The sequence below is a fragment of the Hemicordylus capensis genome, chromosome 1 (genome assembly GCF_027244095.1).
Source record: "Hemicordylus capensis ecotype Gifberg chromosome 1, rHemCap1.1.pri, whole genome shotgun sequence".
NCBI lineage: Eukaryota > Metazoa > Chordata > Lepidosauria > Squamata > Cordylidae > Hemicordylus > Hemicordylus capensis.
Genome location: NC_069657.1, coordinates 346,818,648 through 346,836,028, shown reverse-complemented (window position 1 = coordinate 346,836,028; position 17,381 = coordinate 346,818,648). Strand labels below are relative to the sequence as shown.

General features: G+C 44.8%; 1 protein-coding gene across 15 annotated transcripts in view; it reads right to left on the bottom strand.

Annotated features, from left to right (window-relative positions):
• Positions 1-17,381, bottom strand: part of L3MBTL3 (L3MBTL histone methyl-lysine binding protein 3) — a 165,898-nt gene that overhangs the window by 115,507 nt on the left and 33,010 nt on the right. For all 15 annotated transcript variants that reach the window (XR_008313957.1, XM_053286383.1, XM_053286365.1 and 12 more), the window contains 3 exons: positions 5,657-5,768; positions 4,192-4,351; positions 1,658-1,787 (listed from right to left, as the gene is read on the bottom strand). Coding sequence is in view for 14 of the 15 variants with exons in the window: in XM_053286383.1 (XP_053142358.1) it covers positions 1,658-1,787; positions 4,192-4,351; positions 5,657-5,768 (402 nt within the window). In the remaining variant the exon portion in view is untranslated. The remainder of the gene's footprint in view (positions 1-1,657; positions 1,788-4,191; positions 4,352-5,656; positions 5,769-17,381) is intronic.

The window sequence follows — 17,381 nt, the reverse complement described above, 5'->3', positions numbered from 1 at the left end:
GGCTTTTTCAGCTTTTTAAAACTTGTTTTTAAATAGTTCTGAATATTTAATTGTTGTTTTATGATGTTTTTAGTTGTTAATTATTGTTTTATGTTTTATAATTTTTGTTTTAATGATTAATTGATTTTAATGGTGTTTTAATGTAAACCGCCCTGAGCCTTTTGGAAGGGCGGTATAAAAGTTTTAAGAAAGAAAGAAAGAAAGAAGGGGTAGTAATACAGAGAAGCTAGTCACCTGAAGTGGCGAAGCGGGGAAATGCTTGACTAACAAGCAGAAGGTTGCCAGTTCAAATCCCTGCTGGTACTATATCGGGCAGCAGCAATATAGGAAGATGCTGAAAGCCATCATCTCATACTGTGCAGGAGGAAGCAATGGTAAACCCCTCCTGTATTCTACCAAAACAAAACCACAGGGCTCTGTAGGCACCAGGAGTCAAAATCAACTTGATGGTACACTTTACGCTTAATAATACAGAGAAAGCTGTAAGTGAAACAATGCTATCACTTATTTTCCATCTCTAGAGGAGTAGAACTTGCCACAAATCACTATGAACATTCATCCGCTGATAGCGCCGATGGCCAAAATTTGTGGGTCTGGTTCACAGACTACTAGTGTTCTTGCTCTGTGTAAGGATAAAGCTGTTGCTCCACTCTCATAAAGTTGCAGGGAATGTGGGCCACTACTATTCACTGTAGTGGAAGTAACACTGTATAAGACAGACAACACCACAACAGTTGGTCATCTATTTAACAATATTTGAAAAAGACCAGAACTTATGTCCTTCATTCCCAGCCAAAATAAAATCCTCAGGACACCAAAGGATAAGTTTGGATCAGATGTGTTCATAGTATTACTGGGACACTCACACCCACCATGTTCACTGTGTGGTGGCGGCTAATTGCAGGTTTACCTGTTTGCAGAATTACTAACAACTTGGGCCTAATGCCCAGAAGCTTCGGCCTGCTGGTCAAGGAAAATCCCTAAACGCTGTTGCCTTGCTGGAATTAGCATTGCTTTCATAAGCAACAAGGGAAATAGGAAGCAAAAGAGCTCATACCAGCAGAAAGTAGAAAAAAATAAAGTTGCTTAGCTAAGTGGGAGAGGAAGTAGGAGGGTACTTTCCAGTATGCACACACATCTTGCTAGATGTGGCAAATTTTGATTTGTTTGTCCCAGTGTCTGACCATGTATGGAATTATGAATCTATTGTGTATCTACTTCTCTAAAATCTGTATAAAAGCAGACAGCATCCTGTTGTTCGGGGCCAGTAGAGAAATCCTCATCCCAAGACGCAAACAGGCTTGGCCTGGAGAGCATGGTGAGGATGTGGAGGACTCTTTGGTCCTTCTTATTTAAGAAGTGCTATTCGATTTTGAAATAAAAGCAACTCAAGGCATCTAGGCAAAGTGTGAAGCTTCATTCATTTCTTCCACAAATTGTAATGAATAGTTCAACACAAATTAAAATACAACATTCCATTTACATTTTTTGGATGTCCTAGAGTTGTGCATTTCATGATACCCAGCAACCATATAACCACACAGGCATTTAAATATTGAAGTTGGTTCCATTTGAATGACTGTAAAAGCTAACAATGTATATACTGTATTTACAACAGATGGTTAACCTACCAGCCCATCAACTAGGCCATACTAACCATTTCCTCTTCCTTTTCATGTCTGTCTTCACAGTCTCCCTTCAGGGGTGATTTAGTTTTTCTTTTTTGAGTGCCCTTAGAAGAGTCTTCCCCATTTAATTCTGATACGTCTTTGTCCTCCTCTTGCTCTCTAAAACGATAATGAAATTACAATGACTACATTATTTCTTCCCTTTTTAAAAAAGTAATTATTTTCAAGAATAAAATTTAAACAAAGCCAAGAATGTCCACTTCTAAAGATATAAAAATGACAAATGTCAAAAATGCTAGCGTTAGCCACGTACTATAGAAACTGAAAAGGAAAAAGTTGACAGCCTTCACTGAACAGATTTTACATGCTTTCAGTGGTTTGCCTCTCCTGTCTGTCATCAAAAGCAATGCTTTGGAATTGTTTTAAGACTTCAGGGTACCTTAAAGAAGGGAAAGAACTGGCAAATTTTAATGCTGAGAAAAACAATTGGGATAATAAACTGAACCATGGTAAACCACTAAAGCATACACAGTGGAAACTATTTACTGAGGGTGAGTAAAATCACAGTAAAACAAATTGCTCAAAATTAAACAGAATACAATAAAAGCAAGCATGCAATAAGTATTACTTAGTGATGAATGGAACTGCATTTTTGTTGTTGTTAGACAGAAAAACTAGGGTAGACTGATTTAAATCATGCCTTCTTTTTTTAAAAATTCATTTATTTCCTAGACAAACATGCATACCAGCTGGTTGCTGTAACTATTAAATCATATTGGTTTGCAGCTAAACAAAGCCATTATACAAACTAGAACTAGAACAATTAACCAAAGCATTCCATAGATGGCTCACCAGTTTTCTCAAGGGACAGATAAGAGGTGTGGCTCCCCTCTCACCTTCTAAACCAAGGTGTTGCCCGGACAGCGGCTCAGTCCCACAGGTGAGTCCCAGATACCTCCAAATCTGGATTTATACCTCCAAATCTGCTTAAAGGTTCTGGTGCCAATGAATCAGAGTACAACTTAAGGGGACATTTGGCCCCCTCAGCCAGGTTCTGGCTCTGGCTGCCCCCAAGAGGGCCCAGGAAGGAAACAGTGTTCATCACTGTAGCTAGGAGCAGCCTAGGGAAACTAGCCAAAGGAAGGAGCACAGTTGCAGTTCCCAGGCTCAGAGGAGCCCCAGCTGGACACTCTGAAACCCCAATAAGAGCTCCCCATACAGAGACTCTAAGCATTCCAGAAACTGCCCCCCAGGACAAGGCAGCCATGATTTCCCCTGCACTCTCTCATGTTCTACACTCCTGACCCCTGGGCTGATGTCAGCCTGGCCATGTCTCTCAGACAATCCTTAAATCCCCAGAGTCACCATCCACATCCCTCTCAAATAGTCAAAGCCTCCAGATAATGGCTAACTAGGTACTAAGTTGAAACCCATTGTTCTCTGCTAGAGATCACCACAAGTAACCATTAACCAGGGAAACCCCGCCCCCCAGCATGTAGCCTTCATGGGACAAAGCGTATTTTCCCCTATAAAGAGGGGAAAGGCCCCTCTCCACCTGTGAAGCTGAGGATTCAGGCTTCTCTTCTTTCATGTTGAGAGTAGATATTAAGGGGGCTTTACACTTCCCTCACCTCGTCAGTTCCCATAATCTCTCTCACACACACCCTTTCCTGGATGTCTGTGTGGGTGCCTCTGTCAGACTAGGTTAGGAGATTCCTCCTTTCCCCATGATTCAATGGCCTGACTCCCAGTGGCCTTCTGAGATCAGCATAAGCCAGGCCCTTCTCCCCCAGAGGCCAGGTTGAAGAGGCAAGGTGCAGCCCTCGCATTCCCCCTTCCATCGAGAATTAGCAGTCACTCTCCCATGAAGTACACGAAGCCATTTCCTCCCCTCCCCTCACCCCATCCCCAGCTTCCCTCCCTGCTCTCAGAAGCAAACTGAATCAACCACCCATCACCTCTTCCCCTTCCCCATCACAATAACTAAAGACTTGCACTGACTTATAGCAGAGGTAAAAGCAGCGAGCCTGGACATGCTTCTATCAGAGTGTCCAAGTTACATGAAATCTCCCTCATTAAACATTATAGTCAAGTCCCTTACTTTGTAATCAGTAAAGCAATTTATTCAATTTGGTTGTGACTTTCTGGAAAGATTGCTGTTTTATAATCACGGTCAAAGGTCCTGCAAATGGGATAAAAGCTCCCCACGTAACAAAGTATCTGGCAAAGTTCCTATTCTCTTAGCTCTCGACAGCACCCACTATATTTTATGAAACAGATCTTAAGTATTTCTATTACAAAACAAAACTATCTGTCTACAATTTTTATAATTGCTGTAAGCCACCTCACATTTTATGAAGAGGTTAGACAGAAAAATATCAAATGAACAAAGAAACACAGACATTCAGGCTGAAACAGAGATAACTGGACAACTAGATCTGATCTATATTTGGCTGACTGGCTAATTCACTAGTAATGGTACAGTTTTTTCATACTGGCTCAATGCTCAGAAGTGGTTACACAAGATAAAATAACATGTGAAAAATAATCTGTTAACTCTTACTTGTTTTTAGTCTCCTGAGCACATGTTTGTCTGAAAAATTTCTCTTCAGCTACAAATGCCTCTGTGGTTCCAGAGTGAAAACAATTTTCACAGAAATTAAGCCCATCCACTTTGGCAGTTTCCTTCAGTTTTGGTGGTCCTTCTGTCTTTTCTGAAAAGGCTATACAAAGGAAAGTATATTTAGTATATTTTGTATACTAAAGTATATATAGTATATTTTGGGGACTGTATACAGGTGAAAGATATCAGACATTTTTGTAATCCATGCCAAGCAACAGTTGTACCAGTGGCAGAATATACAGTCATCCCTTGCCAACCGTGGGTTTCCCAATCGTGGTTTTAAGTATCTGTGACTGGGAAATTGTGGCAGGTCTCACCAACCATGTCCCGAGTATCCATGGTTTGGCGAGATCTTCTGGCAATGAGGAGGGGTTGGGGTGATTTCTGGGGGTCCCACCTCACTCCTTTTGCTAAGTATGGCTGATTCTGGGTGGTTTTTAGTCTTTATTTTTCAGTCTTTTCCCGACCGTGATTCCCCTAACTTCCTGTTTCCAATGTATTTCAATGGCTCTCCAACCGCAAATTCATCAACTGCGAGGTTTTCCCAGAACAGAACCCTCGCAGTTGGCAAGGGATGACTGTAGTTTATCCAAATTCACCTGGAATCACTCCTCATGCACTCAAGCTGCTTTGAAAAACTGCTGCAGACTATTCATAATCTGTGTTAACACTTTACAATAATTCTTCTGCACATTCAACCATCAGTCTAACTTCTAACACATCTCTACCAAGTGCAGGCAGAAGTGTGCAAGCTTCAGAATTTTAAAACTTAAGATAACCTTCCAGTCTTCTGGAACATAAGATAATATTAAAGAAAATGTTCACTGCAAGAATCAAATTAAAAACTTTTTGAATGATAGCATATGGTTCTGAATACAGGAATTTGTTGTAAAGGGCTTTTGTTTTTCATGGACACATCAATTTGTGAACATGTTTCAGCTTTCACAATGCAGCAAGTATAATTAAGGTTCTGACCTCCAGTAATTTTACCTTAAAATTCATTTTTACCCCTTCTTCAAATATTGACCTAACTCACATTCCAAGAAATAAGATTTAGAGTTGATTTCTGGTGGACTACAGTAGATGGTAGTCACCTTCCAAAGTACAGTTCATGCAAACAATACTCCCTAACAGCAGTCTCCTAGTTTTAGTGTGGACACTGTTGGCTTAGAAATAACATTAAAAGATTTCATAAAATTGAACTGTTCCTGTACAAATCCCACTTATTTAAATGGAGACTGTGTAGCAGCAGAGTTTTAACAGGCTGAACTGCATGAGTTAACATTTCCCAGAAATCTTGTTCTGTTTGACCAGGGCAACTAGACAACTTGGCTATTGCATGACTGTGTCACACAAGTTTGGTATGAATTGTCTGTATATACAAACAAAATATCACCATTCTGACCTTCTTGGGCTGTTGGCACCATCCAGGTTGTAGTAGCTGTGGCTTTCTTGACACCTTCCATCTCCGTTTCATCTGTGATAACTTCCAGGGCTCCAAATTCATTCACCCGAAACTGATTTTAATTATAAATAAAAATTAGAATAACCCCATAGGATCCTATGGGGGTTTTAGGGAAAGGTTAAAAATTTGTTTAAAATCACCCACAAGCCCATTTCTTTTATGGGCTGGGTAGTAGTTAGCATCCATCATGCCCTACCACCCACACACTTTGGTGTCTCTAGGAGGTACCCATGGGGAACAATGGGGTGTTTCGAGTTCCACATTGTTCCCTATGGCCAGAACAGTTTTGCACTGCAATTTGCAATGCACTTTGCAGCCCTGCCTTGAAAAACACTGCAGAAGAACACAATAAAAGGGAATCTGTCCCTCCCAGCAAAGATCACACATTTAGACACAGTACAAAAATAGCCAAAGAAGAATCACTGGCCCAAAATCCACTGCCAGCCACAATGCCTGTGCTGCAGTGACATCATTGTGCTGCAGTGACATCATTGGCAGCAAGCATGGCCATTGGCAGCAAGCATGGCCATAAGCTCAAATAGAGCAACTTCAGCCACATTTTGACTGAATACACCTTGCAATGCAGATTGCAGAGCAGAGCAGTGAGTGAAATACAAGTTAATCTCAAGGCCAGACATGGAGCTCACCACAGCAATCACCAAGAAATACATGCGCACGCGCACGCACACGCACACACACACACACACACAGCTGCCATGGTCCATTTCACACCACAACACTATCTCACAAACCAAACAAACCTCAACTAAAGGAAGGCAGACACCCAAGTTATACCTTTGTCGAACCCAGATCTTAGATCCAGCAAAACCAGATCATTATAACAGCAATAACACAGCATATTATATTTGGTGCTGGGAAAAGAAAACCACAAAATCAAACCTTCCATCCATCCTGCCTGCCTGCCATAGAGAGAGAAGAGGACTGCAGACAATACTGAGCTAGATGCACCAATGGTCTGACAAGAAACAAAGCTTCTAATCTATTACCATGAGAAGAATTCTTTCTTTTCCGACATATATTCCACAACACTGCTGCCTGCCTGTCTACGTCTGGATAACACCATGCCTTCAGATTGGTGCTGGGCCCCAGGTGACAGCCTGACACATGGGTCAGGGCACCAATCCATCTCATCATGGGCCATAGCAGTGGTGTACATTAACAGAACTGTTCTGGAGCGCTGGCAGAATGCCCCAAGAATATTTTTGGGCATGTGTGGGGAATTAGCGAGACTATAGTGAAAAACAGGTTGCTCACCTGTAATGTATATTCTGGTAGTGATCCATTGACATCCATAAGAATGAGCAGTGTGCCTGCACAGGATCCTCGTGGTGGAATGCTGCAGCTCCTCAAGGTGTCTGTGCCCTGCCTCATGCTTCCAGGATGGCTATTTAAGGCAGGCCGGATGCCATGTTCCTCAGTTCTTGGACTGCCGATGGGGATGAGCATCCCTTGTTGGTGAGTTAACTTTGAAACTACTGCATGCACACTCTTTACGCTCATAGCTGAACACAACTGCAGCGGGGTGGTTCAGGAGGGTCTTATGGATGTCAATGGATCACTACCAGATCCTAAGTTAAAGGTGAGCAACCTGTTTATCTGGTTCATGATCCATTGAGATCTATAAAAATGGGTGTTTAGCTAGCTCCCTTTGGAGGAGGGTGCAATAGTAGTCATTGTAACACCCGCTTTAAAACACTTCTCCTGAAGCTAGCATCAGAGCCTAAGTCTATGATGTAATATTTAAGGAATGGTAACTCTGTGGACCATGTTGCTGCTTTGCAAATGTCCTTAAATGCTCAACAGATAAGTGTGCAATGGACAAAGCATAAGCACGAGTGGAGTGAGCCTTGATAGCTTTTGGAGGATTTACATTCTGTGATGTATAAGTCAGTATGATTAGTTCCACTAGCCAGTGGGACATTCTTTGTCTAGAAATGCAGGAATCCTTAGCTGAGCACTTGTAAGTGACAAAAAGGCGTTTGGTGGTCCTGAAACCTTTTGTATGATCTAGGTAGTATAGCAATGCTCGTTGCACATCTAGGGAGTGCACAGCTCATTCCAATGTTGTGGAAGGGTCCTTGAAGAATGTTGGAAGGACAATATCTTGGTTAAGATGAAAAAGTGACACTACCTTAGGAAGGAAGTCGGGGTCCATACACATCAACACTTTGTCAAGATAAATTCTGGTAAAAGGTTAGTCTATATGCAAAGCTGTTAGTTCACTAACTCATATAGCTGTTGTTATGGCTATAAGGAAGGCTATCTTGAAAGTCACTAATTTAACAGAAGCACTGCTTAGTGGTTTGAAAGGGCTTTGAATCAAGGCTGAGAGAACCAATGATATGCTCCCTTGATCCACCAGAGTTCAAATAGGTGGGTATAAGTTGAGGCCTTTTAGGAAAACTCTACTATCAGGGTACGAGAAGAGTGTTGTGTCCTCCCAGCAAGGATGTTTTGATGAGTGAGCTGCTGGATGGACTTTCAGTGACACATTTGCCAATCCTTGTGATTTCGAGGTTGTCTAATACAGAAGAATGTTCTTGATTGTAGCCTGTTTCAGGTTGAAACCTCTGAGTTTTGCATAGTTCTTGAAATGCAGACCACTTTTTACATCTTGTGAAAGGTTTTCTCTGGTTAAGCAATGTCTCTGTTAGAAGCCTATTCACCATGCTGTCAAGTGTAGTGTGAGCACGTCTAGATGCAATATTTGGCCGTTGTCTAGCATTAGAAGATCTGTTTCTTGTGGTCACCTGTAGTGCCTGTTTCTTGATAGTCTGAGTACTTGTGGAAACCAAGGTTGCCTTGGCCACATTGACTCTAGCCAATGGACCACAGGGGTGATTTGTTCTGTCGCCAAACTGTAGGAATCAGCTAGATTCCGGTACAAATCAATCAGTGCCCAAATCGATTCACACATCCCTATAAATGATAAGCTTTCATCTCTTCTGTAGGAGAGGCATGTGTGTGACTGGTGGTATGTCAATAGCTAGTCTGTCTGGGTCATCAGCATCAGACTCAAAATCCAATGAACGATTGTGTTCAGAGGAAGACCGTGCCAGTGACTTAGAGATTAGCGTCTGTGTCATAGTTGATGTTGTTGTCAGACTTGGCTTTTGTGATTGAGTTTGTGTCTCCACAGTGGACCTTTTGGGTTTAGGGTCATAGGCCACCATCTGAGTGGTAGAGAATACCATCAAGCATGAAGGCAGTGGAATAAGTGTTTGAGTTGCCACTGACTTGTTCATTGGAGCAAGTCTACGTTGAGAAATGGAGGCATTGCCGCTGGCCAGAGTGTGGATTGCTGAAACTGTGCAAGAGACAAAGTTAGTGGGTAATATGATTCAGGTTGGGCCATATTCCATCTCTGTTGTCCTGAAAATTATAAGGGAACCATGGAGAAGATATCCCCATACCAGCAAAAGCCAAGGTAGCAGCAGCCGCAAAACAGTGAGAGAAACCGAATGAATGCCACGAAGAAGTACTTGCTAAGTGGGCAGCAGATAGCGTGTAGCATACTGGAGGCTGAGATGCAATGGGTTGTTCTGTAGCAGGAGCTGTCAGGTCTTCCTGCAGGCAGTCTGCATTGTGGGGCAGAAATCCCTTAAAAGTTGTTGTCGACGGCATGCTTGCACTCGAACCCAGATAGAGAGCAGAGTTCAGGCTGTAGTTGGGTCCAAACCGGTGTCTCTGTCATCTTCTCCATCTTTAATATAGAAGGTCAGTGCCAGTGGTCAATACTGAGTAGTGACTTGCTTCAATATTGACAACAGTGGGGTATTTAATGTCGAGGCAGGAGCCTGACTTGCGTCAGGCAACATCAAAATCAGAGGCGATGGAGCATCTTGACATCAATCGGTTGGCATCAAGGGTGCAGAAGGCAGGGCCGGAATAGATGCTAGTGAAAATGATCTTGCTCTCAACGTCGAAGTCTTCAGTGTCGACACCTGTTCAATATCAGCGTCTTAGGGCGCTCAGTCTCAATAGTTTGTAGATCCAACGGAGAGGGAGTTCAATCCCGTCAAATCAATGGTCTTTGCTTTCTTTGGTCTAGGTGCCGAAGTGGAGTCTTCTTTAGATGACCTCTTTCCTTTCGACTTCTAATGCCCTGCCAAAACGCTCCCATGTGAGAAACTTGGAGGCTTAGGGCCCTTGAAACTCTTCGAAGTTGAAGAGGATGCTGAGGGCTTTGACTGTTTTGATGGATCAGTCCTCCATATCGATGTCAATGGAAGGGGCTCTCCCAGCATCGGCAGGCTCAATACATCATCATAGACTGAGGCACGAAGTCAAAGAGCCCGATGCTTTCGAGAAAGACAGACAGATCTTGCACAAAGGGCTGTTAAGCCCTTTGCCCAAATCATGAAAATCCTTCGAGGGGAGTTTTGCATTGCAGCCCTCACACCTCTTAAAGGTTTTTTTTTCCCCCGCCTCAGCCAAAGTCTGTTTCTGTAGCCAGTCAGTTCCATCGCCAGTAGCACTGTCGTCGTAGTCATGCCATTCTATAGTCAATAACCAAAAAGACAGTCCTCTCTCTTTTCTTTTTTTTAGATGATTATGTACTCTCAGAAGAACTTATCTGAACAATGAGCGACAGCATGAGATCTGTTTGCAACAGCAGTTGGAAAAGAACTGAGGAGCATGGCATCCGGCCCACCTTAAATAGCACCACACTGGAGGCATGGAAGCAGGGAGCAGACACCTCGAGGAGCTGCAGCATTCCACTGCGAGGATCCCACACAGGTGCAATACCCATTCTTATGGAACTCAACAGATCATGATCCATATCAGTCTGTTACAGAATAACTTTGTACAAAGTGTTGGTCTGGAAATGATGAAAGAGAAAGAGATATGGCCCAACACGATTTATTTAGTGAATTATGGGTATAGGAAGAGGAAAATTGATAAAGTAGCAAAGAGGCAATAAAATATTAATTAATAGTGCTAATTTGGAATCTCACAAAGAGGCGTTTTAGCTTAAGGTTTGAATTATTACAGAATCAGCACACGACTGGCTAAAGAAAAGGCCTGAAGCACAGCTTTAGGCTTAAAGAGAAAAGAGAAGGGGGAAAGGAGGTTTAGGAAGATGGGCAATTAGTATTACCAATCCAAGATCCAGTGGTGAGTCAGTTGCACTTTCAGGTAATGTGTGCAGGGACAAGGCAGGAAGGCAGGGAAAAGAAGAGGCAAGCATGCCTCGCAAGCCAGGAAACAAGGATAGTGTCTTATTCCAAGGAAAGTCCACAGGAGGTTGCGTCTCTAGGGTCCAATTCTCTAGGGCAGCCAAGCGTGGTGTGCAGTTTGGGTCTAGAGACAGGTCCAAACCGGAGGCTGGGATTCAAGCTGGAATCAAGGCTGGAGCTACAGCTGGAGCTGATGGTATAGCTAAAGCCTGAGCACAATATTTGTTGGCATTTGGGCTAGAAATAGGCAAAATCATGCCTTTAAGCCATACACGAGTCACACCACCTTGTTGTCTGGGCTGGCATCCATGGTTGACAAAAGAATTTATATTGCTTGATTCACACACCAGTAGATGTGATCTTGATGAACAATACAGTGAAATGTAGTCATGTGCACGGACCGGTTCAGAGGCCATTCTAAAGGCCTCCAGACCGGTCCGGACACGGGGTGGTTTTGGTTCAGAAGGGTAGGGTGGGGGGTTCCAAGTAAGTACGGGGGGGCTTTACTTACCCCTCCATTGAACGGTACCATATTTCTTTGAGCAAGCGGGCGGCATACTTCCCTGCCGCCCGCTTCATTCCCCCTCTTGGCGTGGCTCCCTCCTGGCTGTTAATTGAAAAGTTCTCTGAATTCTGAATCGGGGCGGCAGGGTATCTCCCAGTCCCTGCCGCCCTCTCCAATGCCCCCGCTCGGCTGGCAGCCGCCCCCTGAGACCCCAAGACCCCTGCCTCCCCTTCCCTTCCCTTCCCAATACTGCAAGGGGTCGGCAGGAGAACTCCCCTGCCGTCCCCGTCCGCTTCGCCGGCTGGGCTGCAAATGGCTTCCTATTTATAGTTCTCCTGCTCCCGATTCAGAATTCAGAGAACTTTTCAATTAAAAGCCAGAAGAGAGACGTGCCAAGAGAGGGAAGCGGCGGCAGGGAAGTATGCCGCCCGCTTGCTCAAAGAAATACGGTACCGTTCAATGGAGGGGTAAGTAAAGCCCCCCCATACGTACTTGGAACCCCCCAGCCCAGTGCCGGACAGCAGCTCCGCAGTTCCATGCACACCCCTAGTGAAATGGTTTGAACAAATTGTATGGGCTGGAGTGAATGGGCACACTCAAAGCTTATCTGGCACACCAGGAAGACCTTCCAGGTGGGGAGATAATGATCATTTTGATACCAACAACTATACCTTCTGGTCCATGCAGGACCATTAGTGCAGTGGTCATGGGGTGGGAGTGCTCAGCCTTATCTTGAGTTCCTGTGAAGACGATCAGTGAAACTAATCCTTTATGACAAAAGAAGAGTTTTACTCTTTCCTTGAGAAATAGTCTCTCTCCTTAACTTGCATCTGCTCAGCCAGCTTCCTTCTCTGAATGGAGAGAGGGGTCATGGGGTTATACCTTGCAGTCATTTGTTATACTGACCTTGGGTAATAGTTGCCCCATGTTTGCTTGTGCTAAGCAACCAACTTGAAAGTTTTGCCAAATATGGGCATGTGAAGAGTTCATAGTCCTATGAGCTCATAGCCAAGATGGAGACTGCAAGTCTGCAGATCCAAATCACATAGTGGGGTACTGTTTATAGCCTCCAATCAGGCTGTTCTATAGCAACAGTGTGCCTGTCAGTGCATATGTCAGCAGCACTAATGGGCAGACCATGATACATCTGGTTTGGGGGTTGGCCAGGGTGGGCCGAGTTGCCAATGGTGTTGCAGTGCATGGGGTGACCATTAGTCATTCACACTCTATGCCAGACCTTTTGGAAGACCAGGTGCTCCACCAAGTCAGCGTCCAAGTGTGAGCGATGCGGTGTCACCATGTCCGCAGCCATGGAGAACACCCTCTCACTCTGACGCTGCTTGGTGGGCACAAGAGAAACCGTTTGAAACCAGTGCCAAGTCCGGCCAGTCTTGGTGATGCGTTGCACAAAACTGGATCAGCTCCCTCTCCCGGCCTGTTACTGGCTTCTGCAGGTACTGCAAAACACACTGCTCAGCACAGCTGCAAGGTTTAGTGGGCTCCTCCCACACCCCTGGCAAAGTGCCAAGCAAGCCCTGTCTACCACCGGGTGGAACACTGATGCCAAACTACTGGATCTCTTGGCCATGCCGAGGACACCGTGCCAGGCGGACTGTGCAATCAGAGTAGGCGCTCCAGCACCCTTCTCCTTGCTGTACCCCAGCTTACTCTGCTGAGTCACCTAAACTGTTCAACCAGGAGGTCCTTCCACCTGGGCAGCAGGTCAGAGGTGACAGCTTTCCTCCTCATCCTTGGATCACATGGGCAGGAAAAAACATGCTCTGCTCATGCACCCAAGGCTGTTATGAGCTGATCCACCACTCCAATCATCAGCTGAACAAGCCAAGGTGATTGCTTTCCCAGTGGTCAGAATGATTGGAGCTCACCTCAGTGGACAGTGTGACTAGAGATCACCCATAATCTTCTTGAGGAGAAGAGAGGTGGGCAAAGCCTGGCTCAGTGTTGCTGTCTCAGCACACAAGCTGTTAGTGGCAACAAAGATCGTCTTGAGTGCCAAGACAACCTTGCAAAACAGCACCTAGCTCAGGATAGGTTGCACACTTCCAAGCCGTGCCTCCTTGTTAGGCAGTGGAGGGCCGGCTCTTGCTCCTGCAGGCACTGGAGCAAGAGAAAGGTGGGGTTCCACCAGGTCGGAACATCCTGAGGGGACAAGTGAACATCCTGAGGGAACTAGTGTTCAGGTATGCCCAGCTCATGTTGCCTCTCCCTGAGCATTTGCCTACTCCTTTCGATCTGATGGAAGTAAGCTGCTATCCTGAAAAACCTGTCCACAAGAGCAGCCGTGGCTGCAGCAGACTGGAGCCCAACGCCTCCAGTGGAGATATCTCACCTGGCCTTAACCCCACAAAGGCCAAGCGCATCCCACATGACCAGGTTCCTGCCCCCACCAGTGCACCGTGAGGGACAAGAAAACAGCATGTAGCCCACTACCGCTGGTCCACAGATCAGTGCATGCTAGTCTCAGGCACAGCAGCCCCAACACGGCCTCCATGCACGCCAAGTACAGAGAGGGTACTACCCATCTACTAAAGGTGGTGCGTGAGAGGATGTTATAGTTGGGGCAAGCAGTAACAGCAGCTGGTAGAAACCAGCGTTTTCCACCACTTGGAATGGCTGGTCATCCAAAGTGAACATCTTGGTAATGGCCCAGATGATGAAATGAGGCTCTGGGTAACCAGACTGCTTGTTCACCGACTGCACCCACTGAGCAAGTAACCTCTCCTGCTTAGGAGCAGGTACTTTGCTGTTAGTCGAGGCCACACCAGGCCTATTGTTTCCAGCAGGAGCAGGGGCACCTGGCTGATACCACTGCAGATACTTCAGCATCCCCAATGTCCCAAGACACTTAGGGTCCTTCCATCTGCAGTGGATGCAGACACTGTGGGTTGGGACACTATGGCAGAACTCAAAGTGGTCCCAGAACACGATGGCCTAATCAGAGCCGGTCTGGGGCTGTTTTGGTGGTGATGGTACTGGGGCTGCTTGTTCCTTCTGGGGGCCACCACCACTATCACCCTCAGTCTGGGGCTGAGAAACTCCACCAGATCCAACTCTGATGGAGCCAGGGGAAGTGCCTTTAAGGTGAGTATTTTAAAAAGGGGGTGTGAAGATGGTCTATTTATGCTGTGTGTGCCACACACAGTGCCATCTATAGCACTGTAGTGCACACACAGAAGCTAGAAAAAATACACCCCCCGCAATAAAGCAGGCTTTATAGGGGGGGGCTTTTTTTGATGGAAGCGAGCAACAATGGGGTAAGTCTAAGGAAAGGCAAAGGAGATTACTGTGGCTTGTCTCCTAATTCACCCCTCCTGTCCTACAGTCGTATGTACCTGCCTAGTATCTAATCCTTCCCTTCCCCAAACTAGGCCCTATTTAAAGAAATCTAACCTTACCAAGGTTGGGATGCTTACCTGTTCTGGTGTCTTCTGCTGGAGTTTTTCCAGGTGCTGCTCTCAGAGGCACTTCGGCCGAGCAGACACATGGACTCAACAGCTCGGGGTAGGTTGGGTGGGCACCCACCCAAAAAAGAAAAAAAGAAAAAAGGCACACAGCAACAGCAGCAAAGTTGCAACTTGGGGTTGCAAAAGGGGGGAAATGTCAGCTCAGCACCTCAGTTATTAAAATCACTGGGGGCTGGCTTCAAGAAGAAGAAATCCACAGCAGCACTCAATTAAAGGAACTGGAGCTGCTGGTACAATTCCTTTTATAAATGGGGTGGGGGCAGAGAGAAAAGAAAAGCAGTTGTTGGCACTGCAAATTAAAGGGTGGGGGGGAGAACAGAGACACAGATAAGCCACAGGCACTCTTTGTGTGTCTCTCCACAGGCAGGGCCCAAGCCACCAACACCAATCTCACTCGGTCTGTGCTGCTGCAGCCTATCATTGATGATCCTCCTCTCCAGAGAGGTGGCACACTATAAGAGAATGCTCTGTGGCCTCCCAGTACCTTAAGTAAGTTTTGAAAATCCCTTCTTTGCAGGGGTGTAACTACCATTAGGCAAGGGGAGGCAGTCGTCTTGGGGCCCCACTGCTTCAAGGCCCCCCCCCGAGGCACATCACATGACTCCCCACCCGCCCATGTTGCACCCCCTATGAATTATGTTGAGTCTCTTGGAGATCTGCAGGAGCAGAGAGTAAAAAAACTAGATTCAATGTGAACTAGATATTCACCATATTTATAATGAGATGTGAGTGTGAGTGCACTATATATTGTGATGTGTGTTTGTGTGTGTGTATATCAGCGAGGGGCCCATTTTAAAATCTTGTCTCTGGGCCCCCTCCAACCTTGCTGCGCCCCTGCTCCTTTGTCTCCCTCTCCTTCCCTCCCTCCCCCAGTCAAAGGGGGCACAGTTGTCCATTACAACACTTGATTTGGATAACAAGCCAACCAAGAAGCAAGGAGATCGCAAGCCAATTGGAAACTAGTGCCAGAAAACCAATCAACAAGGGGAAATCAGCCCTCCAAAATGGTGATCAGAACACTCGAAACGTTCCAATAAAAATGAGGTTGTTCTATTCAGAACTTGAAAGAAGCCCTTTATGTTAAGAGCATTCTGTTTTGAGCTCGCAATACTCGAAATGGCTGTTTCACAATTGGAACGTTCCGACTGCGAAATGTTCTGCACATCCCTAATTGGGAGTAATGTGAGAAAAATTTAAGAAGTCAAGGACAGAGTGCGCTAAACACAAAATAAAGAAATGACAGTGCAGTTCCCTTAATTGTGACAAAGCTAGTCAAGAGAAGATCTTTCCTGTGTCTGCTGGAGCAGTCAAAAAAAGAACAAAGAAGGATAGGCACGGACTATGGGCACTATAGCCACCTAATGGCGCAGCAGGGAAGCAACTTGCCGAGGGAGCAAGAGGCTGTCAGTTCAAATCCTCACTGGTATGTTTCCCAGACTATGGGAAACACCTATATCGGGCAGCAGTGATACAGAAAGGTGCTGAAAGGCATCATCTCATACTACGTAAGAGGAGGCAATGGCAAACCCCTCCTGTATTCTACCAAGAAAATCGCATGGCTCTGTGGTTGCCAGGAGTCGATACCGACTCAACAGCACAACCTTTCCTTTCCTATTGGGGTGAGATTCCCGCCAAAATGTTCTAAGGCTCTAGAAGATTCCAAATGAGAGTACAGTGCAGGCACAGAACCCATTGCTCTGACTGTACCGAGACCACAAAGAAATATTATAGAATAGGAAGAAACAAAAAATGTCTGTAACTAAGTCATAGTAAAATATTACCCCCCAAAATGTAGCACACTGGTACCATCTAGTGGACATAATAAGAATACATCATATAATTCTACTGAATCATACATTTAAGAACAAATTCAGATTAAGTTCTAACATATTTAACGCTGTTTTTCCTTCTAAAAGGCTTTGAAAATGTACAAAATTTCAAACAATCAGCCATGGATAGCTTTTCAAAGGCTAGTACATAAAGTTAATTTTAAATACATTTAATGAGTTAAAATAATTTGTGTTTGTAGAAAGGGTAACCTTTGGATTCCTTGTACTGCAAACCTGTGACTCTTTACGAAGATGTGCAGTCAATACATACTATAGCTTTCATCCTATCATACAGCCATATGAAGTACAAAATCTGATACCATTACGATCAATAAAATTCCAATGAAGTGGCTCAGGAATGGATCACCTTGGAAATGTTCAACTATTAGAATATCTATATACTACGCAGAACATCTCTTAGTGTGCAAGAGATGCCTCCGTTTTGCAATAATATCAGACTTTCTCTAGCAAAAAAATTAGTTGGGTTTACAGCTCTCAAAACAAATTCCTTATCCCAAAGCATCACAAATCTTTCATAACAGTGGAAAATAACACAGAATCCAAATCCATAGAGGACCAAATCCACAAACCAACCATTACCACTGAAGTGTTTCTTTGTGTTAAAAAAAGTATTTTCTGGTGGTG